Source organism: Hyla sarda, chromosome 3, assembly GCF_029499605.1.
Source record: "Hyla sarda isolate aHylSar1 chromosome 3, aHylSar1.hap1, whole genome shotgun sequence".
Taxonomy (NCBI): domain Eukaryota; kingdom Metazoa; phylum Chordata; class Amphibia; order Anura; family Hylidae; genus Hyla; species Hyla sarda.
In genome coordinates, this window is record NC_079191.1 from 188,741,153 (window position 1) to 188,767,664 (window position 26,512).

The following is a 26,512-nucleotide window of genomic DNA, read 5'->3' on the forward strand; positions in this document are numbered from 1 at the left end:
TAGGGGGATTATAACATGCAATCTTCTAATTGCATACACTGTTCAATATTATGCAGTGATTGATCAGTGTTATCTACGCTCGATTACTCCAGGCTGCCTGGAGCATCACAGGAGAGATCGGACAGCGAGGAGGCAGGTAAGGACCCTCCCGCCGTCCTCCCAACTGGTCGGGCCACCACGGTGATCCTGATCAGCCCAACTTACGCTTTTTTCTTCATTTTAGACGCGGCAATCAACTTTGACCGCCGCGTCTAAGGTGTTAATACCGCGTTCGGTGATGTCCAGCATTAGACATGGGTCTGCTATAACACCAGGTCAGCTTGTGAGCTCGCATCATAGCAGGGGAGCAGGTGCAGAGGGCCCTGCATCCTTAACAGGTTAAGGAGTTAATTAAAATATAATTATCTGATCTACTGTTCATTTGCACATGTTTAGATAAAACTCCCCATAAGTGTTCAGACCCCAGTCAATAGCCACACTTTTCACGCCTAACTGTCTATAAGAATGATTGTCACATAGTTTCATAATATGCAAGTCTATCTTTGTCACTACCCGTAATGTGGGTGGTCCGGGCCATCCATCCTTCCTTCCTGTAGTGTCCGGGGGCGTTCCGGGTGAAGAGTGAACCGGTCAGGGCTGTCCTTCTCCGGCGGTCATCTTCTCCACTCCGGGCAGGCTCCGGCCTAGGACACTGCATAGACGTCGCTACGCCGTGACGTCAGGTGCGTCGCTGTGCATGGGAGTCACTGCGCAGCGGCGTCTATGCAGCGTACTAGGCCAGAGCCTGTCCAGAGTGGAGAAGAGGACCCCCGGAGAAGAAGGACAGCCCGGACTGGTTCACCCTCCACCCGGAACGCCCCCGGACACTACAGGAACGATGGATGGATGGCCTGGACCACCCTGACAGGTAGGGGGAGAGAAGCGGGTGGTGGCGGCGGCGGTCTATGGCCCCGCAAAAGCCACTGCAGATCATTGATTTAAAGCGCCCGCTTTAAATCCATGATCTGCAGCGGTGTCGCAGGGGGTTAAATAGCCGATAACTTATACCGGAATATCGGTATAAGTTATCGGCTATCGGCCCTAACCTGCACCGATTATCGGTGTCGGCCCTAAAAAAAAAAAAGATATCGGTCGATCCCTACTCACTATACCCCTCGTTACGTTCCATGAGGGGTGTAGTTACCAAAATGGGGTCACATGTGGATATTTATTTAGCATTTATGTCAGAACCGCTGTAACCAGCAGCCACCCCTGTGCAAGCTGAGCCTTGTGCGTCCGCATAGCATTTTACGTCCACATATGGGGTATTTCCGTACTTGGGAGAAATTGGAACAAATTTTGGGGGTCTTTTTCTCCTTTTACGAAAATGAAAAGAATGGGGCAACACCAGCATGTTAGAGTAAAAAAAATATTTTTATTCCCCCCCCCCCCCCACTAACATGCTGGTGTAGACCTCAACTTTACCTTTTCATAAAGGGTAAAAGCCCCCCCAACATTTGTAGCGCAATTTCTCCCGAGTACAGAGATACCCCATGTGTGGCCCTAAACTAACTTTTTCCTTGAAATACGACAGGGCTCTGAAGTGAGAGCGCGCAATGTGCATTGGGGCCTAAATTAGGGATTTTCATAGGGGTGGACCCTAATGCAAGCGTTACACTTGCCTCCTCAACCAAAAATACAATACTGTACATCAGTTTTCCCCAAACAGGATGCCTCCAGCTGTTGCAAAACTCCCAACATGCCTCGAAAGTCAATGGCTGTCCGGCAATACTGGGAGTTATTTTGCAACAGCTGGAGGCTCCGTTTTGGAAAAACTGACATATGAGACGTTTTTAATTTTTATTGGGGGGGAGGGGCGACAGTAAGGGTGTAGCGTTTTACTCTTTATTTAGTGTTAGTATAGTGTAGTTTTTAGGGTACATTCACACGCGATGAGATTTACAGTGAGTTTCCCGCTGCAGCGGAAAATTTGCTGCATCTCAAACTTGAAGCGGGAAATTTGCTGTAAACCCCTGTCCGTGTGAATGTACCCTGTACATTCACGTGCGGGAGGGGCTGGGGCAAAACTACAACTCCCAGCATGCATGGTCTGTCGGTGCATGCTGGGAGTTGTAGTTATGCAACAGCTGGAGGCACACTTATTGGGAAACGCTGATTTAGGAAACCTACTACCGCAGTGCTTCCCAACCATGTGCCTCCAGTTGTTGCAATACTACAACTCCCAGCATGGCCAGACAGCCGAAGGGCCATGTTGGGAGTTGTAGTTATGCAACAACTGGAGGAGAACAGTTTGGAGACCACTGTGTAGTGGTGTACAAACTGTACCTCCAGATGTTGTCTGGAGGGCTACAGGGCTGTCTTGGCATGCTGGGAATTGTAGTTTTTAAACTCCTAGATACAGCAGTGTAGATCACTTTACGGCGATCTTCACAGCTGTATCTGGGAAACAATCGCCTCCACTTGACTGCGCCTCCTGTCAGCCGCTGGTCCCTGGTCCTCGTTTGCCGTGTGAGCTCAGGTAACTGGCGCCGGCGTTCCCCACAACGCCTCCATCTTCCCCGACACCCATGACAACCATGGCATATTATAAAAAAAAATAAAATAAAAAAAGGGGGGGCAGACGATTATATACAGTAGAGCAGTTTGTGGCAGAGGGATCAGGTTGAAGGGTATTCTTAAAAATGTGAAGATGTTACTAGTGCTGGGCGGTATGACCAAATATGAATATCATGGTGCTTTCCTAAATTAACCCCTTAAAGGGGTTATCCAGGAAAAAACTTTTTTTATATATCAACTGGCTCCAGAAAGTTAAACAAATTTGTAAATTACTTCTATTAAAAAATCTTAATCCTTTCAGTACTTATGAGCTTCTGAAGTTTAGGTTGTTCTTTTCCGTCTAAGTGCTCTCTGATGACACGTGTCTCGGGAACCGCCCAGTTTAGAAGAGGTTTGCTATTTGCTTCTAAACTGGGCGTTTCCCGAGACAATTGTCATCAGAGATTACTTAGACAGAAAAGAACAACCTTAACTTCAGAAGCTCATAAGTACTGAAAGGATTAAGATTTTTTTAATAGAAGTAATTTACAAATCTGTTTAACTTTCTGGAACCAGTTGATATATATATAAAAAAAAAAGTTTTCCTGGAATACCCCTTTAAGGACCAGGCGTTTTCCCGTTTTTGCTCTTGTTTTTCCACCTTCCCTTTAAAAAATCATAACTTTAAATTTTGCACCTAAAAATCTGTATTATGGCTTATTTTTTGCATCACCGATTCTACTTTGTAAGGATAGCAGTCATTTTACCCAAAAATCTACTGCGAAACGGGGAAAAAAAAATCATTGACAAAATTGAAAAAAATACAGCCATTTTGTAAATTTTGGGGGCATCTGTTTCTACGTAGTACATTTTTCGGTAAAAATGACACCTCTTTATTCTCTAGGTCCATCTGGTTAAAATGATACCCTACTTATATAGGTTTGATTTTGTCGTACTTCAGAAAAAAATCATAACTACATGCAGGAAAATTTATACGTTTAAAATTGTCATCTTCTGACCCCAATAACTTATTTTTTCCGTGTTCAGGGCGCTATGAGGGTTCATTTTTTGCGCTGTGATCTGAAGTTTGTCGGTACCATTTTTGCATTGACTTTTTAATCATTTTTTATTCATCTTTTCATGATATAAAAAGTGACCAAAAAATACGCCATTTTGGACTTTGGAATTTTTTTTGCGCATACGCCATTGACCGTGCAGTTTAATTAGCAGTATATTTTTTTAATTCAGACATTTCCACACGTGGCGATACCACATATGTTTATTTTTGTTTTTATTTACACTTTTTATTATTGGAAATGCCGGGTGATTCAAACTTTTATTAGGGGAAGGGATAATTCAAAAGGGTTAATGATTATTTTATTTTATTTTTTTACACTTTTCTTTTGCAATATTATAGCCCCCATAGGGGGCTATAACATTGCATTTACTGATCTTTAACACTGTTCAATGCATCTCCATAGAGATGCAATTAACACTGTTCAATGCATCTCCATAGAGATGCAATGATCAGTGTTATCAGCGATTGATTGCTCAAGCCTGGATCTCAGGCTTGAAGCATTCAATCGGCGATCGGACTGCAGGAAGGAAGGTAAGAAGACCTCCTCCTGTAGTACAGCTGTTCGGGATGCCGCGATTATACGGCGGCGATCCTGAACAGCTCCCCGAGCTAGCCGGGCACTTTAACTTTCACTTTTAGCCGCATGGCTCAGCTTTGAGCGCGCGGCTAAAGGGTTAATAGCGCGCGGCACCGCGATCAGTGCCGCGCGCTATTAGAGGCGGGTCCCGGCTTCACTATGATGCCGGGCCCGCCGTGATATGATGCGGGGTCACCGTGGGACCCTGCGTTATATCACGGGAGCGGGACCAAGGACGTACTCATACGTCCTTGGTGCTTAAGGGGTTAAGGCAGTTTCACAGTATTTTTCTTCATGCATGACTGGGGTTTACCTAATTTTCGAATAAATTAGACTGTAATTACTGCAGTAAACTGCCTTATACTTCCCTATTTTACTGTCACGAGTACTGAATATTGTAGAAAAACCATTAATGTTCACACTAGTATTAATACAGGTTTAATACAACACAGATGGCTCCTCGTTTTGGTACCAGTCCTTATGTTTAATTTTCTGCTCGTTCTGAAGCTTCAGTTACACTACTTTCACCAGCGTTGTGCATTTTGTTCTCCACTCAGGATGCCACGCTCTCACTCACATGGTGCTTGTGTTGTGCAACTGCAAAACCAGGCCCCTCTCAAACAATGTCCCGTGGCGTGATATTACACACAGGTAATGCGGTACATGAAAAATTCATATTTAAAAAATAAAAAATAAACTTATTCGGTATGAAACGGTATACCGCCTAGCACTAGACGTTACTATTTATATTTATTTTTTAATATTTACATTCATACTAATCTTTACACAGACTTGTTAGACCAAATAAGTCAGTCCCCTTAATTGGTTGGGCTTTAGAAGAATTTTCCAGTCTTATTTCCAATTTTAAAATAGTTTTTTTCCCCAATTTCATTTTTAGTTGTTTTAACACTTTCTCAAAAAAAAAAAAAAAAAAAAAAAAAAAAAAAAAAAAAAAAAAAAACACCCCCCACACACACAGCCGGCCTATCTGGTTTAGGCACATTCACAACTGTAGGGAATGTAAAGCTGGAAGGTGATGTACACCACACTGCCCATGGCATACACAGATAAACAGGGCAAAAGTCAAAATGAGGAGTAAGGCCACTTGCTTTTCAAAATCCTCACACACTGTTCAAGAGGACAGGAAAAGCCATAATTAGCCAGAGAATTAGTTGCCAAGGGCAAAAACACCACTTTTCAGGTAAATTACATGTGAAGAAACTGTAGCATAGTTGTCAGTACTTAGTCTATAAGAATCTCTATTTCCCGATAAGAAAAAAAAAAAAGTCTTTTTGCAATGAAAAGCACTTTGTGGAAGTCATCAAGCTACAGAATTTGTGAAGATCCCTCACCAGCTTCGTCCACCATTATGGGCTACCTAAACTATACATGAAACACACAAACTAAAAGAATTGTACCTTGGCAAAATATTAGAAACAATCAGAAAGGGTTGAATAAACCCCAGAAAAAACAGACTTACTGGTTTCCAAAATAACTCTGTAGGGTGAACGCAAAGTCTTACAGCCAAGAGTGGCAAAGAACTTGTATGTTCATAGAAACAGCGGGAAAATGACATCTCATTAGCTGATTGTAAGGTTAAAAAATATATATATAAAATTTGCGCCAAATTTATTAAGGTCAGTGTACATTTGATAAATAATTGCCGTCCAAAAAAAAAAATAAATCCAGTCTTGTTCTACTGATTGGTCTCTCAGACCTCAACCAATCAAAACCTTGGAAAATGCCCATTTAAGATCCCCAGTGGACTTCTATAAGCAATCATTGGACTGCTTATACTGATCAATGCAAAGCTAAAACCTTGTACTGAACAGTTAAAGTGGCATTTTGCCAATACAGGTTGTCTCAGGCAGGCTGTACTAACAGACGTACCATGGCATACACTGTACACAGCCTGAGGTCCCATTCAAATCATCTAACGCACGGCTTTCCAATAAGTGTCACAGGGGAGATAAAGGAGGTGAATGAAGCATGGGGGAATGAGAGAGAGATGAAATGGCACAGGAGGGGATTAAAGGACATCTGCAGGAAAAGACAACTAATCCCCTATCCACAGGATAGGAGATAAGTGTCTTATCGCGGGGGGTCCGACCGCTGAGACCCCGCATTGCCGCTCTATGTGAGTGGCAAATGCGTGTAGCATCGACCTCTGAGGTCGGTGGTACACCCCCTCCCCATACAGTTCTATGGGAGAGGCACAAACGCTGTCTCCTTGCCTCTCCCATAGAACTACAAGGAGGAGGCGTGTCGGCCGCGTGGCAGATCAGTGGCCCTGTGCAGGAGATCGTGGGGGGGGGGTCTAACCGCTATTTGCAGATGTCCTTTAACCCCTTAAGGACCAAGCATTTCAGTTTTTTTGCACTTTTGTTTTTCCCTCCCTACATTTTAAAAATCATGACCCTTTAAATTTTGCACCTAAAAATCCATGATTGCTTTTTTTTGCACCACCAATTTTACTTTGTAACGACAGTCATTTTACCCGAAAATCTACGGCAAGACGGAAAAATCATTGTGCAACAAAACTGAAGGAAAAAAATGCCATTTTGTAATTTTGGGGGCATCCCTTTTCTACGCAGGAAGTTTTACGTTAAAAATGACCCCTTCTCTTTATTCTGAAGGTCAATACGATTAAAAATGACACTCACCCCCCTCCCCCATCACTCTCTAGCAACGCTACTGGTAAAGAACTTCGGATATTAAAGGACATCTGTACTGCATGAGTTTTACATATTCCTGTGCCCGGGCTGCGAAAACAAACAAGCTAAACTTTAACTCCCTTCATAAATTCCCCTGTTGCTCCGGTATCAGCCTCACGGTCCTCCGCTGCAATCCTCCTGCCGCTTCCTGGGGACAGGAACGTCACAGAGCCATCAGCGTATCACCGGCCACATCACGCCTCGGCCGATCATAGGCTGAGCACACGGTCATGTAAGGAGCTCTGCCCGGGCATGAGAAAACTTTCCTGCTTTAAAAAATGCTTTTGTAAGCGGGTTTCCCAGGTTTTGCTTATGTGATTTATCTATCAAGGTCATGCGACTATTTGATAAATAGGTCACATGTTAGACTGCTTTCACACTATGAATTTCTCCATTTAGGAACTTCCGTCAGAAGTTGTCTCTACAGCTGCGAAACCAGGCCGTTACAAAACCCCTGACGGCCGTGACTAAATGCAGTAATTTTTCCGCCACGATGTCCCGTCACTATATATCGCCCGTAATAAATCACAGGCATATGCGGGTGCAAACGGGCAGTTACAAAACCCCATAGGCTGCAATGCAATTTAGTCACGGCCGTCAGGGGTTTCGCCGATGTAGTGACGGAACTTATGGCGGAAGTTCCTAAACGGATCTATTTCACAGTGTGAGAGTAGCCTTAGACTGCTTTCACACTATAAAACTTATCCAATTTAACCCCTTAAGGACTCAGCCCATTTTGGCCTTAAGGACAATTTTTACGTTTTCATTTTTTCCTCCTCGCATTCTAAAAATCATAACTCTTATATTTTCATCCACAGACTAGTATGAGGGCTTGTTTTTTGCGTGACCAGTTGTCCTTTGTAATGACATCACTCATTATATCATAAAATGTATGGCGCAACCAAAAAACACTATTTTTGTGGGGAAATTAAAACGAAAAACGCAATTTTGCTAATTTTGGAAGGTTTTGTTTTCACGCCGTACAATTTATGGTAAAAATGACATGTGTTCTTTATTCTGAGGGTCAATACGATTAAAATGATAACCATTATTATATATTTTTATATTATTGTTGCGCTTAAAAAAAATCACAAACTTTTTAACCAAATTAGTACATTTATAATCCCTTTATTTTGATGACCTCTAACTTTTTTATTTTTCCGTATAAGCGGCGGTATGGGGGCTCATTTTTTGCACCATGATCTGTACTTTTTTTTGATACCCCATTTGCATATAAAAAACTTTTAATACATTTTTTATATATTTTTTTTAAATAAAATGTATTAAAAAAGTAGGAATTTTGGACTTTTTCTCTTTTTCGTTCACGCCGTTCACCTTACGGGATCATTAACATTTTATTTTAATAGTTCGGACATTTACGCACGCGGCGATACCAAATATGTCTATAAAAAAATGTTTTTTACGCTTTTTGGGGGTAAAATAGGAAAAAATGGACGTTTTACTTTTTTATTGGGGGATGGGATTTTTCACTTTTACATTTTTTTTTTTTTACACTTGAATAGTCCCCATAGGGGACTATTCATAGCAATACCATGATTGCTAATACTGATCTGTTCTATGTATAGGACATAGAACAGATCAGTATTATCGGTCATCTCCTGCTCTGGTCTGCTCGATCACAGACCAGAGCAGGAGACGCCGGGAGCCGCACGGAGGAAGGAGAGGGGACCTCCGTCTGGCGTTCTGAATGATCGGATCCCCGCAGCAGCGCTGCGGGCGATCCGATCGTTCATTTAAATCGCGAACTGCCGCAGATGCCGAGATCTGTATTGATCCCGGCACCTGAGGGGTTAATGGCGGACGCCCGAGAGATCGCGGGCGTCGGCCATCGCCGGCGGGTCCCTGGCTGCGATCAGCAGCCGGGATCAGCCGCGCATGACACTGGCATCGCGCCGATGCCCGCGGTTATGCACAGGATGTAAATGTACGTCCTGGTGCGTTAAGTACCACCGCACCAGGACGTACATTTATGTCCTGCGTCCTTAAGGGGTTAAAGATCCATTCAACGTTCCGTTATAAAAACCCTGAAAAATCGGCCAATAAACGGCCGTTACTAAACACCCATTATAGCCTATGGGATTTTTACATAATCTGGTTTTAGCCCATTATTAATGGACGCTATTTTGTGACGGAAGATAGTAACGGGAGAAGTAGCGCTGGCACTATTTTCAGGGTTTTTATAACGGAACATTAAGACTTATTTTTTTAAGAAGCATAGTCAAAAGCAGACTACATAGGGTCTAGTTAACAGGCGCAGCAAAGATATATTGGCTTTGTTAGCTTTCAGCTTGTACCCTGACACATACTAGTCATGTTCCTTGAATACACACATGATGTGCATGGGACCCTAGAACTAAAAGCCGCACACAAGGCAGAGTTCAGAAACAGCGGTGGCCATTACCAAGTTCCTCTGAGGTGACTGCAAAGATTATGTGCCAAGTTCCCTCCTGGTCTTTTATCTTTGGACTGAGGTGACCCAGAACAGCTCCTCCACCCCCAATGCACGCCGCTCTCCTGCAGCCATGACTACTACTGAGGAGATTCCCTTCCAGGAGTCACATGACTACCGGCGCCCCTATCACGCGCCAGCCGGGATCCCCGCGGGCGCACCGGCCAGTGTCGCTCACCTCATCGCCCCACTTGAGCACGTCCTTCTGGCGATCCTTCAACTTATGGTAAATGTTCAGGAACTGGACGATGCCATGCTTCCGCACGTGATCCGCATATTTCTTAGTCTCTTCCCAGGTGAGCGGGGAGCCGTGAGAGAGAAGACCCATAGCTGCTGCGGTACGTACAGAGCAGAGACCCCCGGTAGTGTATATACAGCAATCGTCGTGTCACTAAACTCTTCCCCGCTCTCTCACGCCGGTCTGTCACTCCGCTCCTCCCCACTCGTCTTGTTATGAGGAGGCGGCCGGCCCCACCACGTGACTCGCGCCGTCTCCACAGGCTGCAGGCTCTCGCGCTCTCCGGCAAGTGGGCGGGGCCTTGCGTCACTCCCGCCGTGACTTGGCAGATTTAGTGACTGGAGTGGGAAGGTTAACCGTGCCGCTGCCAGGCGTCCACACTGCTCTGTCATGTCGTTTGTGGATTTTAGGCACTAGTGTGGGGGTGTGGATGACTGTGCACTTCTCTGGTCACCATAAGCTGCAGCTTGTTACCATGTAGTGCTCAAATGGTATTCTAGAAGAATCACTGGTTATACAATGATGTAATGTGCTGGAGAGTGAGCACTGGTCTCCACACTCCCTGCTATATTCCTGGATAGGGCCATCAAGGCAACTTCACAAGAGTAGTGACAGCCAGGCTCCAGCTGTTGGTAAACTACAACTCCCAGCATGCCCGGATAGCTGTATAAATCACTGCATGCTCGGATAGCTGTATAAATCACTGCATGCCCGGATAGCTGTACAAATCACTAGTCAGACCACACATGGAATACTGGGTACAGTACTGGGCACCAGTGTACAAGAAAGATATAGTGGAGCTGGAGGGGGTTCAAAGATGGGCAACCAGGGTAATACGGGGAATGGGAGGACTACAGTACCCAGAAAGATTATCAGAATTAGGGTTACATCTTGTTCACACGGCCGTCTGTCCACTTTTTTTTATCCCCGTTTCAGTTCCGTTTTTGCAGACTGTAAACAGATTAAAAACGGTTTAAAAAAAATCCTATTCATGTCAATGGGATTTATTTTACAATCCGTTTACATCCGTTTGCACCCGTCTGCACTCATTTCCGTTTTTTTCATGGAAGAAAAAACGGCACATGCAGTATTGTTTCTTCTGTGAAAAAAAACGGAAGAAAACACGGACATCATAATTTTAACATTGAAGTCTATGGCAAACGGATCAACCTTTAATCTCATCCGTTTGCACCCGGGATTAAAATATCTGCAATTACATCTGAGCATGCTCAGAAGAGGTGACATCAGCAGACTCCTACAGTGTTGTGGGACTACTACTACTCCCATCATGGAAACAAGTCTGTTCCATGATGGGAGTAGTAATTCCCTGGCTGCGGGAGTCTGCCGGTGGTTGGGGGGGGGGGGGGGACTACATAAGTGTTTGTGTTCCATGATGGGGATAGTAGTACAGGGGCTGAGGGATTGATTGCACCAGGTCTCACTTCTGGCACCAAATCCGATCAGAAGTTATTAAGCAGGGGAGGTGGCGGCATAGTCCGCAACCCTGCAATCACCGATGTATTTTACTTTAATTTTTAAATTCCCTGCGGGGAGCTCTGAATGGCCGGTACTGAGGAGCCAATCAAGGCTCCCTGCAGGGTTTTTAAAATGGACAATGTATATTAAAAGCGCTGTGGGGGGCAAGATATATAGCGCTATATATATAGCCCCACAGCGCATTTATAAAGATATAACCCCCCCGCCAGCGCAAAAATATATAGTATGCTTCAATAAAAGAATAAACCAGCTGAGATGGTGAGTTGCCGATTTCTTCTCTTCTCTTCGAATGCTATATGAAAATCTTATTGTGTCAGAGCACCACCAGCAGCTCCCAGCTACACCGACGTACATCCAACACGGTAGTTTCCTCCACAAACGCAGTGCCGTGCTACCCCTCGTATGAACTATATATGTAACCCACTGCCGGCACATTTATAATGTAACCCCCGCAGGCGCATTTATAATTATATACCCCCCCGCCGGTACAATTATCAATATATATCCCCGCCGGCGCATTTATGTGACCCCCCCCGCTGGCGCATATGTCATTAATGCAGCGCTATCTGTGAAATGCTGATAGAATACTATTCATACATAGCGCTGCAGGGGCATATTATATAGAAGTGCTGAGGGGGCCAGATAATACTATATATCTGGCCCTCACAGCACTATTATATAATCTGCCCCTGCAGGCTGCAGCGCTATGTATGAATAGTATTCTATCAGCAGCATTGCACCGGCGGCGGCTGGTGCTCTGCTCTGCTAGTAAAATGCTTTTCACAGATAGCGTTGCATTAATGACAAATGCGCCAGCGGGTCGGGGGGGGCACATAAATGCGCTGGCGGGGGGTATATATTGATAATTGCGCCGGCAGCGGGTATATAATTATAAATGCACCTGCGGGGGTTACATTATAAATGTGCCGGCGGGGGGTCACATATATAAATATATATATATACTGCGGGTGTAAATATTTTTGCGCTGGCGGGGGTTACATCTTTACAAATGCGCTCGGGGCTAGATATACAACACTATATATCTTGCCCCCCCCCACAGCGCTTTTAATATACATTGTCCATTTTAAAAACCCAGCAGGGAGCTCTGATTGGCTCCTCATTACCGGCCATTAAGAGCTCCCCGCAGGGAATTTAAAAATTAAAGTAAAATACATCGGTGATCGCAGGGTTGCAGACCATGCCGCCCGCTCCCCTGCTTAATAACTTTTGATCGGATTGGGTCTCAGAAGTGAGACCCGGTGCAATCCCTCAGCCCCTGTGCTACTACCCCCATCATGGAACCTCCCCAGCCACCGGCAGACTCCTGCAGCCGGGGAATTACTAATCCCACCATGGAAGAAAATCTGTTCCATGATGGGAGTAGTAGTAGTCCTGTCTGCGGGAGTCTGTAGGTGGCTGATTTAAAAAAAAAATAACTTTCAAAACGGATACCCGTGTGATCAGCTGTTTATCAGTTTTTTTTAAATCCATTTATTTTTTTTTTTTTAAACGGAACGGGGGCAAATGGCCATGAACGCACCCTTATTTAGTTTAGAAAAAAGAAGGCTTGGGAGCGACCTAATAACTATGTATAAATATATCAGGGGACAGTACAGAGATCTCTCCCATGATCTATTTATACCCAGGACTGTATCTATAACAAGGGGACATCCTCTACGTTTAGAGGAAAGAAGGTTTCTACACCAGCACAGACGGGGTTCTTTACTGTAAGAGCAGTGAGACTGTGGAATTCTCTGCCTGAGGAGATTGTCATGGGGAACTCTGTAAAAGAGTTCAAAAAGGATCTGGATGGATTTATGGAGAATAATAACATCGCTGGTTATGTATATTAGATTTATAGGGACAGAACGTTGATCCAGGGATCTATTCTGATGCCATATTTGGAGTCAGGAAGGAATTTTTACCTCTAGTATGAGGGTTTTTTGCATTCCTCTGGATCAACTCAGTAGGGACTCATTAGGGATATAGGTTGAACTTGATGAACTCTGGTCTTTTTTCAACCTTATTTACTATGTTACTATGTTACTAGTCACTAGTTTGCAGGTGAGGTTCTCCAGGGCTGGCCATAATGGATCCTCTTGCCCATTGGCCATTGGCCAATAGGAGCCTGCAGGAATAAGTACTCTATGAAGGAGATTTATAAAACTTAAAACATGTTAAAAAAAAATTTTGTTCCCCATAACACCTAATAATAAGTCTTTATATTGCACTGTGCTGTACACCTAATTGGTCCCTGTCCCCATTGGGGCTCACAGTCTAAATTTCTAAGTATGATTTTTGTAGTGTGGGAAGAAACCAACACAAACACAGAACATACAAACTCTTTGTTGATAATTTCCTTGGTGGTATTTCAACCTAGGCCCCCTGTGCTGTAAGGCGACAATGCCAACCACTGAGTCACTGTGCTCCTCTTAACCGCTTGGGGAATGAGCCCATTTTGACCTTAAGGACCAGAGCATTTTTTGCACATCTGACCTGTCACTTTAAGCATTAGTAACTCTGGGATGCTTTTAGTTATGAATTGGATTTCCAGCTCATTTTTTCATGACATATTCTACTTTGACATAGTGGTAAAGTTTCGTTGATACTTGCATCATTTCTTGGAGAAAAATTCCAAAATTTCATGAAAAATTTGAAAATGTTTGCTTTTTCTAACTTCTTACTAAACTCTCTGCTTGTAAGGAAAAACTTGAGAAGAGGGTCAGACTTGTACTGCCCTCGGCTTAGAGACAGCACTTGTCTCTGTGTCTTGATTTGAGTGGCAGGGTGGCGTTGGGAGGAAAGTAGGGTGACTGCAGCCCCTTACAAGCCTTCCACGCACTAATTGGGCATCCACCGACAGAAGACGTCTCGACCTTTGGGGTCGAACCTAACAATATCAAATAAATGTTATATTGATTCACATATACAATATGTCTACATCATAAACCCCATTATAAAAACTGCACTCCTCAAAGTATTCAAAATGACATTCAGAAAATTTAACCCTTTAGGTGTTTCACAGGAATAGCAGCAAAGTGAAGGAGAAAATTCAAAATCTCCATTTTTTACACTAAAAAGTTCTTGTAGACCCAGTTTTTGAATTTTTACAAGGGGAAAAAGGAGAAAAAGCCCCCCAAAATGTGTAACCCAATTTTCTCTCAAGTAAGGAAATACCTCATATGTGAACGTAAAGTGCTCTGTGGGCGAACTAGAGAGCTCAGAAAGGAAGGAGCAACAATGGGATTCTGGAGAGTGAGTTTTTCTGAAAGGGTTTTTGGGGGGCATGTCGCATTTAGGAAGCCCCTATGGTGCCACTGTTCTGGCTTTGTAAACACACATGACCTTCAATTCCAGACACATTCTCTCTTCCAAAGCCCAATGGCGCTCCTTCTTTTCTGAACATTGAAGTTCGCCCGCAGAGCACTTTATGTCCACATAGGGGGTATTTATATACTCAGAAGAAATGGGGTTACACATTTTGGGAGGCTTTTTTCCTATTACCCCTTGTGAAAATGAAAAATTTGTGATTTTCATAAGGGGTAAAAGGAGAAAAAGTTATTTGTGAGGCAATTTCTCCTGAGTACAGAAATACCCCATATGTGGCCCTAAACTGTTGCACTGAAATACGACAGGGCTCCGAAGTGAGAGAGCTCCATGCGCATTTGAGGCCTAAATAAGGGAATTGCATAGGGACAGACCCGGATGCAAGAATTAGACTTGCCTCCGATGCCAAAATTACCCTACGGCAGTGTTTCCCAAACTGGGTACCTCCAGCTGCTTCATAACTCCCAGCATGCCTGGATAGTCAATGGCTATCCTGCAATACTGGGAGTTGTTTTGCAACAGCTGGAGGCTCCGTTTTGGAAAAAGTGTTGTACGAGACTATTTTTCTTTGGGGGAAGGGGGGTACTGTGTAGGGGAGTGTGTATATGTAGTGTTTTACTTTTTATTTTGTGTTAGTGTAGTATAGTGTTTTTAGGGTACATTTGCGCAGGCGGGTGTTTACAGCGAGTTTCCCGCTGGGAGTTTGAGCTGCAGCGGAAAATTTGCTGCATCTCACACTTTCAGCGAAAAACTCAATATAAACCCCCGCTCGTGTGAATGTACCCTGCAAACCTCCAGCTGTTGCAAAACTACAACTCCCAGCATGCCCTTTGGCTGTCTGTGCATGCTGGGGGTTGTAGTTATGCAACAGCTGGAGGCACACTGGTTGCAAAACACAGAGTTTGTTACTTACCTCAGTGTTTCGCAACCAGTGTGCCTCCAGCTGTTGCAAACTACAACTCCCAGCATGCACTGATAGACCATACATGCTGGGAGTTGTAGTTTTGCAACAGCTGGAGGCAGACTGGTCTCAGCCCCCCCCCCCCCCCCCCCCCCGGCATTGTCACGGGATGCCTGCTGCACCAGGGGTCCCCAAGAGGGGTCCTCAAGAGGTTAAAGAATAAAAGCAGCACTATGATTGGCTGCTATTGTTAGCAAAGATTTTTTACAAATCTTTGTTGACGTTTGCTCGGCTTTACTTATAAGGCTAAGTTCACATTGCCGTTATGCTCTATCCGGTTCTGGCTCTTTTATTTTTGTGCCAAATGGAGTCAAAACGGGTTAGAACACAACTGACACCACCAGATGGATCCCATTGACTTGAATGTGGTCCTTCATGGATCTGGTATATTTACTGGAGTTGAGCAGAGAAAAAAAAAATAGGACTGCCCACAACTTCCATCCTTCTGACGGACTATCCGGCTAACCTCCTTTACTGGAGCCCAATGGCAATGTGACTGTCCAGAATACAGGGTGGTGCTCACAAAGATTTATAGTACCCCAGAATAAAGATGTACAGTACCCCAAAATTCAGCAAGTATATATCACACAGCAGCATCTTACCACTAACACCGCAACACTGGCAAATATCTTCCCACAGTGACATACACACATAGGCCCTCATTTACTATTCTAAACCCGACTTCTTTTGTCTGTTTTTTTTGGCGCATCTTTGTCTGTGACATGTCGCAGACATTGTGCGCCAGTCTGCGACACAATGCAACATTTTTCCTGGCGGACCCGATGTGGATTCTCCCAAACCCGAAAAAGGGGCGTAACCCGACATTTCTGAGCTTTCCCACGTATTTATAAAGGTTTCCAACCCGAATTTGTTGAATTGTTGTGGATTTTTTCCCCGCAACTCAGAGGAGTTGGAAACCAAAACCCAGTGCGACAAACAGGATGCGACATAATAATAAATACCAGGGGAAAAAAGCAGTCGAGTAAGAGAGCAAGATAGACTTACAACCCGATTTTCTAAGTAAATGAGGGCCATAGTCTAATTCTGCACATCACTAGCTTGCTCCTCTGTAGCTACTTTAGGCCTCAGTCTTTCTATGTAACAGGGAACCTCTTCCTACCATGTCCTTCAGCCACAGTCTGACTCACTTCCTGCTACTTGTTTCTTTAGTTTGGGAGATAAATATATATTAGGTTTGAAACTAATCGATTAATCGGCAACTAATCGATTATAAAAATAGTAAAATCTAGCTCATCGTCTGCTCGTCTTTCGCACGGCCTGTGCTGTGGCAGGCACTAAGGCAATATAGCAAAGAAGGAAAGTTGTCCAGCGAGGGAATAGTGCAAAAATCTTCTTTATTATTAAAAGCCAGCAAACAGGAAACAAAGTGACGCGTTTCAGGTGTCCATCTGCACCCTTAGTCGTACATAGTGGAGCAAGATAAATTACACATATATGTGCATGGGGAGATGTGAGGTCAACCCCCCCCCCAGGTGATCTGTATTAGGGTGGACCCCACATCTTAACCCCTTACATGTAAAAACCTTTTACACCTCACTGCCAATATATACCAAAACAAAATCAGATGCTATCAATGGACAGAATGGCATAATTATATGTGTAAGATATTATTGTACAAAGACCTACTATGAAACCCATATAAAGAGGTAAGCAAAAATATATTAAACTTCCCTCGTGAGAGGGAATAGCATGTCTCATCAAATAATAGATATATGAATATAAAAGATGCTATATACATACATATGAGTTGGAAATTGTACATATTACTGTTCTACAAGATGGAACTTGCGATTACTTTACAATATAAGCTCAAAAAACATATTGAGAGTCCCTAATTTACAGTTACATAAGAAGAAGAAAACAAAATTATCAAATTTACAGAAGCAGGAGAAGAGAAGACAGACCAAACAGCAGCGAAGTATTGAAGAGGTGAGTAATAGCATAAGAAAAAATAACTAATGTTTTATATTATTTCAATAGTGTAATGACACATCTTGGCATCTGTTTAGGCCTCGCGGTACTCGGGTAGCCAATTTAACAATCCAGTAAACCTCTCTATTAAGCAATGTTTTCTTGCGATCTCCTCCCCGATAGGGCATTTTTTACTTTTTCAATGCCAGTAAGGCGAATCATAGAGGTGTCTGTACACAAACATTAGTTATTTTTTCTTATGCTACTATTTACCTCTTCAGTACTTCACTGCTGTTTGGTCTTTCTTCTCTCCCTGCTTACTTCTTTATATGGGTTTCATAGTGGGTCTCTGTACAATAATATCTTACACATACAGTGGTCCCTCAACATACAATGGTAATACGTTCCAAACGAGCCATCGTTTGTCGAATCCATTGTATGTTGAGGGATTCGTGCAATGTAAAGTATAGGAAGCTGTACTCACCTGTCCCCGCCGCTCGGGATGGTGTCCCCGCCGCTCCCGGTGGTGACCCCGGGCCTCCGCTGGGCTCCCCTGGTCATCTGCAGTCCTCCGCTGTTTTCTCCGGTCCTCTGCTGTCTTCTCCGGTCCTCCGCTGTCTTCCGCAAGGCCTTACTGGGCCTGCGTAGCCGCTGCGTACGCCGCTGCGTACGCCATTCCTATTGGATGACGCGCGCAGCAGCGTATTGACGTCATCGGAGAGTGCCGAGAAGACACCGGAAGACCAGCGTTGGACCCGGAGGGCACCCCGGAGCATCGTGGAGGGGTAAGTAATACTTACCGCACCACACGGGGAACATTAAGCTGCTATCCGGCAGCAGCTTAAGCATTTTGCGCTGCCAGATAGCACTTCATGCGATGGCCCCGACATAAAAAAGCATTGTATGTCGATGCTGACATCGACATGTGATGGCCTCTGAGAGGCCATCGTATGTCGATTTGATCATATGTCGGGGCCATCGTAGATTGGGGGGTCACTGTATTATTATGCCATCCTGTCCATTGATAGCATCTGATTTTGTTTTAGTATATATTGTCAGTGAGGTGTAAAAGGTTTTTACATGTAAGGGGTTAAGATGTGGGGTCCACCCTAATACAGATCACCTGGGGTGGGGGGGGGGGGTGGGTGGGGGCATTGACCTCACATCTTCCCATGCACATATATGTGTAATTTATCTTGTTCCACTATGTAAGACTAAGGGTGCATATGGACACCTGAAACGCATCACTTTGTATCCTGTTTGCTGGCTTTTAATAATAAAGAAGATTTTTGCACTATTCCCTCACTGGACAACTTTCCTTCTTTGCTATTTTCATAATCGGTTGGTCAATTAGTTGGTCAGCCAGTTTCTAAAGTTCACATACACTTAGCGATTATCACTATGTATATAAGCAACTGTGGTCCTCGGCAGCTTGTTTAGTGAAGAGGGGGTCCAGCATCTTTTTTTGCAGCTCTTTTTGCCGCTAGTGTGAGTCCCTGGTTGTCAGGCTCTGTGCTAAAGACTAGAATCGCAATTATAGCAGAAAGAAGATGCAGAAAGTGGAAGATTATGTGTGCTGGCCCCTTCAATATATATATATATATATATATATATATATATTTTAACTGTCTTTAAACTTTTTTTTTTAGTCTCCCTTATGATTCCTCCACCTAATAAACCCACCCCAAGCCTTTATTTTTTATATATTTTATTTTTTCACTGTGTGAGCTCCAGCACGCTTGAGGGGGGCGTTCCCCAGCAGGCGTGACCTCATCTGAAGGCCTGCCGGGAGAAATTTCGCTCTCTCTCTTCTATGCTGCACTCACATCAGGAGCGCAGCATAGAAGAGGCAGCCAATCACGCAGGCTGCTCCTTAATCCCCTCCTCTTTGCACGAGTATCACAGAGCAGACCTGCCACGCTGCTGCACACAGCAATTGCTCTCCCCTGTATGCTTGACAGGGCAGAGAGCGAGTGTTGTGCTTAGACCAGGTCCTGCCTTCACTTCCTAAGTTTGGACTCAAACGGAGACCAAACTGCTGCGGCCAGGAGACAAGGAATGTGGCAGGACCTGAGAGGGGGCCAGCCCCCTTGATGGCCAAAACTTAAGACATGTTTAAAACAAAACAAAAATAGTTATTTTTTAAAAGCTACAACATATTAAAATAAATTTTAATAACAGTGCCCTTTAAAGAATTATTACATGTATTTAAATATAATAAAAAGCTTCTCCTCTTAGCCTTCACAAAGCTCAGCATCTAGTCCTTAAGGCTTTGTCCTTAAGAGGTTAGGAGAGAGTTTTGGGGGGGGGGGGGGCAAAACTCTCTCCTAACCTCTTAAGGACAAAGCCCATTTTGACCTTAAGGACCAAGCCAATTTTATTTTTGAGTTTCGTTTTTTTTCCTCCTCGCCTTCTAAAATCCATAACTCTTTTATATTTCCATCAACAGGCATGAGGGCTTGTTTTTTTGCATGACCAATTGTACTTTGTAATGACAACTCTCATTTTAGCATGCAATGTATGACGAACCCAAAAAAACTTTTTTTTCGCCAGGAAATTTGAATGAAAACCACAATTTTACAAATTTTGGAAGGTTTCGTTTTCACACTGTACACTTAACGGTAAAAATGACATGTTTTGTATATTCTGTTCGTCAATACGATTAAAATGATACCCATCTTTACATACTCTTGTATTATTGTACTGCTTTTAAAAAATATAAAACTTTTTTACAAAATCAGTATGTTTAAAATCGCCCTATTTTGACCTCCTATAACTTTTTAATTGTCCGTATATGCGGCAGTATGATTTTTTGCGCCGTGATGTGTACTTTTTTACTATACCACATTTTGTATATGAAACTTTTAAATCACTTTTTATCATTTTTTTTTTTTGGAATAAAATGTGACAAAAAAGCAGCAATTTTGGACTTATTCTTTTTAAAGGTTTACAACATTCACCGTACGGGATCGTTAACGTTATATTTTGATAGTTTGGACATTTACGCACGCGGCGATTCCAAATATGTTTATATATTTTTTTTTTACACTTTGTGGGTAAAATGGGGAAAAAGGCCAATTTACATTTTTATTGGGCGAGGGGATTTTTCACACTTTTTTTTTATTTTTCTTTTCTTTTTTTTCCCCCATAGGGGACTATCTACAGCAATCATTTGATTACTAATACTGTTCAGTGCTATACATAGGCATAGCACTGATCCGTGTTATCGGTGATCTACTGCTCTGGTCTGCTCGATCTCAAACCAGAGCAGATGACCCCTGGACGGAGGCAGGTGAGGAACTTCTGTCCGCCATTTTAGATGATTGGATTCCCGCGGCATTGCCACAGATGCCGTGATCTGTATTGATCACGGCATCTGAGGGGTTAATGGCGGACATCAGCACGATCGCTGATGTCCGCCATTACTGCCGGGTCCTCGGCTGCGGATTGCAGCTGTGACCTGCAGTGCATGACGCGAGCACCGCTCTGATGCTCGCGGTCATATTCAGGATGTAAATGCACATCCTGGTGCGCTACGTACCCCCGCACCAGAACGTATATTTACATCCATGGTTGTTAAGAGATTAACACACAATGCATTTCTTACGTAGAAGACCTTCAGTCTGATCCTCTCACCTCATTAACTCCTTCCCTAATCTAACTCACAGATTATCTTTTTCTCCATTAATAGGCAATTAATCGAGACCATAATTGGCCAACTAATCGGTGCTGAGAGGTAGATTAAAAAACACATATAATTTGACATTTTGCAGTGTATGTGAGGTTCTGCTTGGTTCTATTTTCTAACTGGTTTTTGGAAGCCATCACAGCTTCCATGTGTAATCTCTCCTTAGCTGTGATAGAGAGGTGCAGGCCAGAGTTTTGTCCAGGCAATGGAAAACAGTCTGGCTCTGGACCAGCTAGTGGTCTGTGCCCCCAGCCTAACAGTGAAATGAACGTTCATAGGAAGCCAAATTTGCATGCAAACCTCCTGGAACTAGGGTTCGAAATCCAAATATTAACGCCTTAACGACACAGGATGTAAATGTACATCCTGGTACTTAATGTGCCGAAATGTACATTTACGTCCTGTACATGACGCAGACATCGGAGTGGTGCTCGCTTTATGCACCGCAGGCCCCAGTTTCTATCAGCATCAATGGTGGACATCAGTGATCATGCTGATGTCCGCCATTAGCCCTTCAGATGCCATGATCAATACTGATCACGGCATCTGCGGCAATGCAGGTTTTCTAATGGATGATCAGATCGCCAGTGGCTTAGATTGTGGTGTCACGCCATACTCACCGCCCTAAATAAACTTTTTAGTCATCTGCGATGGATGCCCACAGTGTAGCATATCAGGAAGAATTATTTCCAGTACAATAATCAAATATGCCAATTGCCAATAAGAAGGACAATGCTAACGAAGTTCTTGACGTCTCTCCGTTAATTCAACTGTTACATACCACAGTGACTTCTTTATGCTAAATTTTCTCTCTGCAGAACTTGATGCCCAGATGGCACTGGCTCCTCACTTCATCAGTGGACTCTGATCCTCTATATGAAAACAATAATTAATATAATACTTTCACATACTGTACCCACTGAATGTAATATTACCACACACTGTGCCCTCTGAATATAATACTACCACACACTGGACCCTCTGAATATTTTGTTTTTAATTTGAAAGAATTTATGTTTATTTTTTGTCAAACTATTTTAAATATATCTTTTTTTAAAACATATGAGAATTAAAAATTTTGCATTAAAAGAAATCTGTCATCAGTATCACCCGCGCTAACCTGTCATACAGGCTTGTAGTGCGGGTGATACTGATCAAAATAATACTTACAATGCCCTGAATGGTCAAGCCGTTGTGCCGTTATTCTGTTTTTCTTTTTATGTAAATGAGGTCCCTCCACCTGGCTCATCAATATGCACGGCTTCCCTCCCTGCTCTCGTGGCAGGTTCTCGCCACTGCGCATGCGCTGCTTCCAGGGTACACGCGGAAGTGGCGTCAGTTTCAGCCTCATTCCCGTGGCCAGCAGTGAAGTGTAATGATGCACTGAAGCATGAGGATGAAACATACGCCACTTCCAGGTGTACTCTGGTAGTGGTGCATGCGCCGTGGTGAGAACCTGCTGTAAGAGAAGGGAGGCCGTGCATATTGATGAGCCGGATGGAGCTCCCGCCCGGCAGAAGATGACGTGAGGTGCCCAGAGCTCTTGTCCTAGCTCCGCCCGTGCCCAAGAGACCTCATTTTCAAAAAAAGAAAAACAGGGATAACGGTGCAAATGCTGGACCATTCAGGACATTGTGAGTATCATTTTGATCAGTATCACAGGCACTACAAGCCTGTATGACAGGTTAGTGTGGATGATACTGATGACAGATTTCCTTTAAATAGCCAAAAGGAACCCAACCCCCACCCCTGGAAATAAGGGACCAATCCAATTTTTAAGAGTGACCAATCTAGCCAAAAATAAAATTTTATTTACCGTAATAATTTTCTTTTGTAAAATACCGAGATATCAATTTCACCAAGCAATATACTCCTAACGTCAAAGCCTAGGAGAACCCTCAATCTACATTCAATTTCCATGATAAATAATTTCCAAAAGTTCTGAACCTTAATACATGACCAGACCATATGGATCAGGTCAGCATTGGGGGACTGACATTTGGGACATGGAATGATTCCAGCTCTCACAAATCTACTCAAATCCCTGAGGGAATAGTGTAATCTGTAAATAAACCTAAATTTAACTAATTTGTGATTTTCATTTATTGAAACTTCATGGGGACTTAACAACATTTGTGCCCACAGGGCATCATCCACCGATATCTTTTTCCCCACTTAAAGGAGTACTCCGCTGCACACATCTTATCTGCTATCCAAAGGATAGGGGATAAGATGTTAGATCTTGAGGGTCCCACCGCTGGGGACCCTCATGATCTCCAGGCCGGCACCCCTGTCATCCGGGGAAAGGAACGAACTCCGCTCCGTGCCTGGTGACTGGTGATTCAAAGGATAGGGGATAAGATGTTAGATCTTGAGGGTCCCACCGCTGGGGACCCTCATGATCTCCAGGCCGGCACCCCTGTCATCCGGGGAAAGGAACGAACTCCGCTCCGTGCCTGGTGACTGGTGATTCAGGCCACCGGGCCCCCTCGATTCAAGTCTATGGGAGGAGGCATGACGGCTCTGTACTAGCCGTCACATGCCCTCCCATAGACATTAATGGAGGGGGCATGGTGTGACGTCACAAATGTGGAAGGTGCAACCTGTAACCGTGCAAAAGGTGATACCTATATGTGATTGGGATCTGATAGCACCTTATCAACTTCACAAAGGATAGGGGATAAGATGTCTGATCATGGGGAGTCTGGCCGCTGGACCCCCCCGCAATATCTGACCCGGCACAGCCATCACATCCCCTCCCATAGACATGAGTGGAGGGGGTGGGGTGTGACGTCACAGACATGCTATCCCTTGGATAAAGGATAAGATGTCTGGGGCGAAGTAGCCCTTCAATGCCAAAATTGGTTGTGTCCTTAAAGGGGTACTCCGGTGCTTAGACTTCTTATCCCCTATCCAAAGCATAGGGGATAAGATGCCTGATCGCGGGATTCCCGCCGCTGTCACGCCCCCTCCCATAGGGGCGGAGTCTGAGTTATCCTTTGGGTAGGGGAAAAGATGTCTAAGCACCGGAGTACCCCTTTAAGGGATTAATCTTGATTTTTGTCTGGACATTTTAGCTATACTGTATATTCCCACCCCTCCAGTCTGGACTCACAGTTAATATGGCAGCAAATTTTGTACCTTGTATCGTACTTTCATGGAATGTAAGGATAGGCCATGTTTTTCATAGACCCTTTTGATATAAAAGTGCTCAGATATTCTCTTTTTAAGACTATGAGACATAGGGCCCACAAGTTGTATCTTGCAAGGACATTGTACAGTGTAGATGAGGTTTTTAATGTTGCATGTTACGGTTTCATTGAATTCTTTTCTGTGTGTTTCCTGAAGTTGGTAACCTTGTACATATAATAGCTGTTGAATCTGAAGAACAAATGGGAAGTTTCAGCCATTCTTTATTTTTTTGTTCATGGGGGCTAACAGTAGGCCCAGACTTGGGTTTATTATATACAAAAGGAGTTTTATTTTAAAGCAAAAAAAAGTGTCTTTGTTTGCTAACTATCCTATTCATCTGTTTATATTGTGAGATAACTCTCTCTGCAGGTCCTTTACTGCATGGATTTCCATAATTATTTGTTTATCTGCACATCTGAAAAGTAGCTATTTCTTTACTTAATCCTTGTCTTGGAAAAAGAGGTTCTGCTAGCCCGGCCCGATAAGCCATTGGCCCTGCTAACCCATTAATAATTGGCAGGTTTATCCCTATTACTGTGCCTAGAGGGCCCATGTGGATATCCATGACTGCTTATCCTGGACTGCCGGACCCATGCTTCCCACATCATTATGTAATTTCTGATAAACATCGGTACATATCATACATGGGAACACCATGGGGGAGATTTATCATTGCATTTAGAGATTTTTTTGCTTACTCTGGGCGCACAAAATGTTGCACGTGCGCTAAAGCCTTTTTTTGTGTGAGTTTTGTGGGTACGCATAAAGTAGCAAACAGCCTAACCTAAGCAACTTTCAGTTTTCACTTTGCAATGATTGCGAATTTATAAAGTGCAAACCCCTCCAAAAAGTCGCAAAGCTAAGCCATGTCAGACCTGGCTTACAAAACTGCCTTTGAAAAGTACTTTTAAAAAGTCTTACAAAAGTCGGAGAGGAGGAATAATATAAAATGCTCTTCTAAAGTTATTTATTGTTTTTTTTACTTATGTGTGCCAAATTTACCTAAGCCCCCCCCCCCCCCCAATAGTATGATAGTATGAGAAATGTGTCAAAACCAAAGCAAAAGAAAAATTACTTCTAAACTCACTTTTCAAGGAAAGCAATAAAAAAATCTACCCCCCATAGTGATGTCTATCACTATGTTGTGCTGCCTTTAGTGGGCAGCATAACTTAACCCCTTAAGGACGGAGGGTTTTTCAGTTTTTGCATTTTCGATTTTTCCTCATGACCTTCTAAAAATAATAACACTTTCAATTTTGCACCTAAAAATCCATATGATGGCTTATTTTTTGTGCCACCAATTCTACTTTGTAATGACATCAGCCATTTTACCCCAAAATCTATGGCGAAACGGGAAAAAAATCATTGTGCGACAAAATGGAAGAAAAAACACCATTTTGTAACTTATGGGGGCTTCCGTTTCTACACAGTACATTTTTCGGTAAAAATTACACATTATCTTTATTCTGTAGGTCCATACGGTTAAAAAGATACCCAACTTATATAGGTTTGATTTTGTATTACTTCTGAAAAAAATCCTAACTACATGCAGGAAAGTTTATATGTTTAAAATTTTCCTATTCTGACCCTTTTTTATTTCTCAATGTACGGGGCGGTATGAGGCCCATTTTTTTTGCGCCATGATCTGAAGTTTTTATCTGTACCATTTTTGTTTTGATCGGACTTTTTGATTGGTGTTTATTCATTTTTTTATGGTATAAAAAGTGACCCAAAATTCGCTATTTTGGACTTTGGAATTTTTTTACGTGTACACCATTGACCGTCCAGTTTAATTAATGATATATTTTTATAGTTCGGACATTTACGCAGGCGGCGATACCACGTATGTTTATTTTTTTTATTTACACAGTTTTTTTTATTGGGAAAAGGGGGGTGATTCAAACTTTTATTAGGGAAGGGGTTAAATGATCTTTATTAACTTTTTTTTCACTTTTTTTTTGCAATGTTATAGCCCCCATAGGGGACTATAACATGCAGTACATTGATTCAATACACTGATCACTGCCATTGCATTCAATGGCAGGGATCAGTGTTATCGGCGGTTGATTGCTCAAGCCTGGATTTCAGGCTTGGAGCAATCAATCGCCGATCGGACACGCAGGAGGCAGGTAAGTCACCCTTCTGCTTTCTCCTAGCTGATCAGGACATCGCGATTTTACTGCGACTGTCACGATCAGCCCGACTGACCTGCCGGGAAGCTTTTACTTTCACTTTAGACACGGCGATCAACTTTGATCGCCGCATCTAAAGAGTTAATGCAGGACATCAGCCCGATCGGTGAT

General features: G+C 43.3%; 1 protein-coding gene across 2 annotated transcripts in view; it reads right to left on the minus strand.

The window, feature by feature from the left end:
• GCLC (glutamate-cysteine ligase catalytic subunit) overlaps positions 1-9,877 on the minus strand; it is a 68,083-nt gene extending 58,206 nt beyond the window's left edge. Inside the window, exon 1 of one of the 2 annotated variants that reach the window (XM_056565734.1) lies at positions 9,553-9,877. In XM_056565734.1, the coding sequence (XP_056421709.1) occupies positions 9,553-9,702 (150 nt within the window). In that variant the 5' untranslated portion in view covers positions 9,703-9,877. Of the gene's footprint in view, positions 1-9,326; positions 9,478-9,552 lie in introns of those variants that run through there. The other variant, XM_056565735.1, reaches the window with a different exon arrangement.
• Between the last annotated feature and the right edge of the window lie 16,635 nt (positions 9,878-26,512).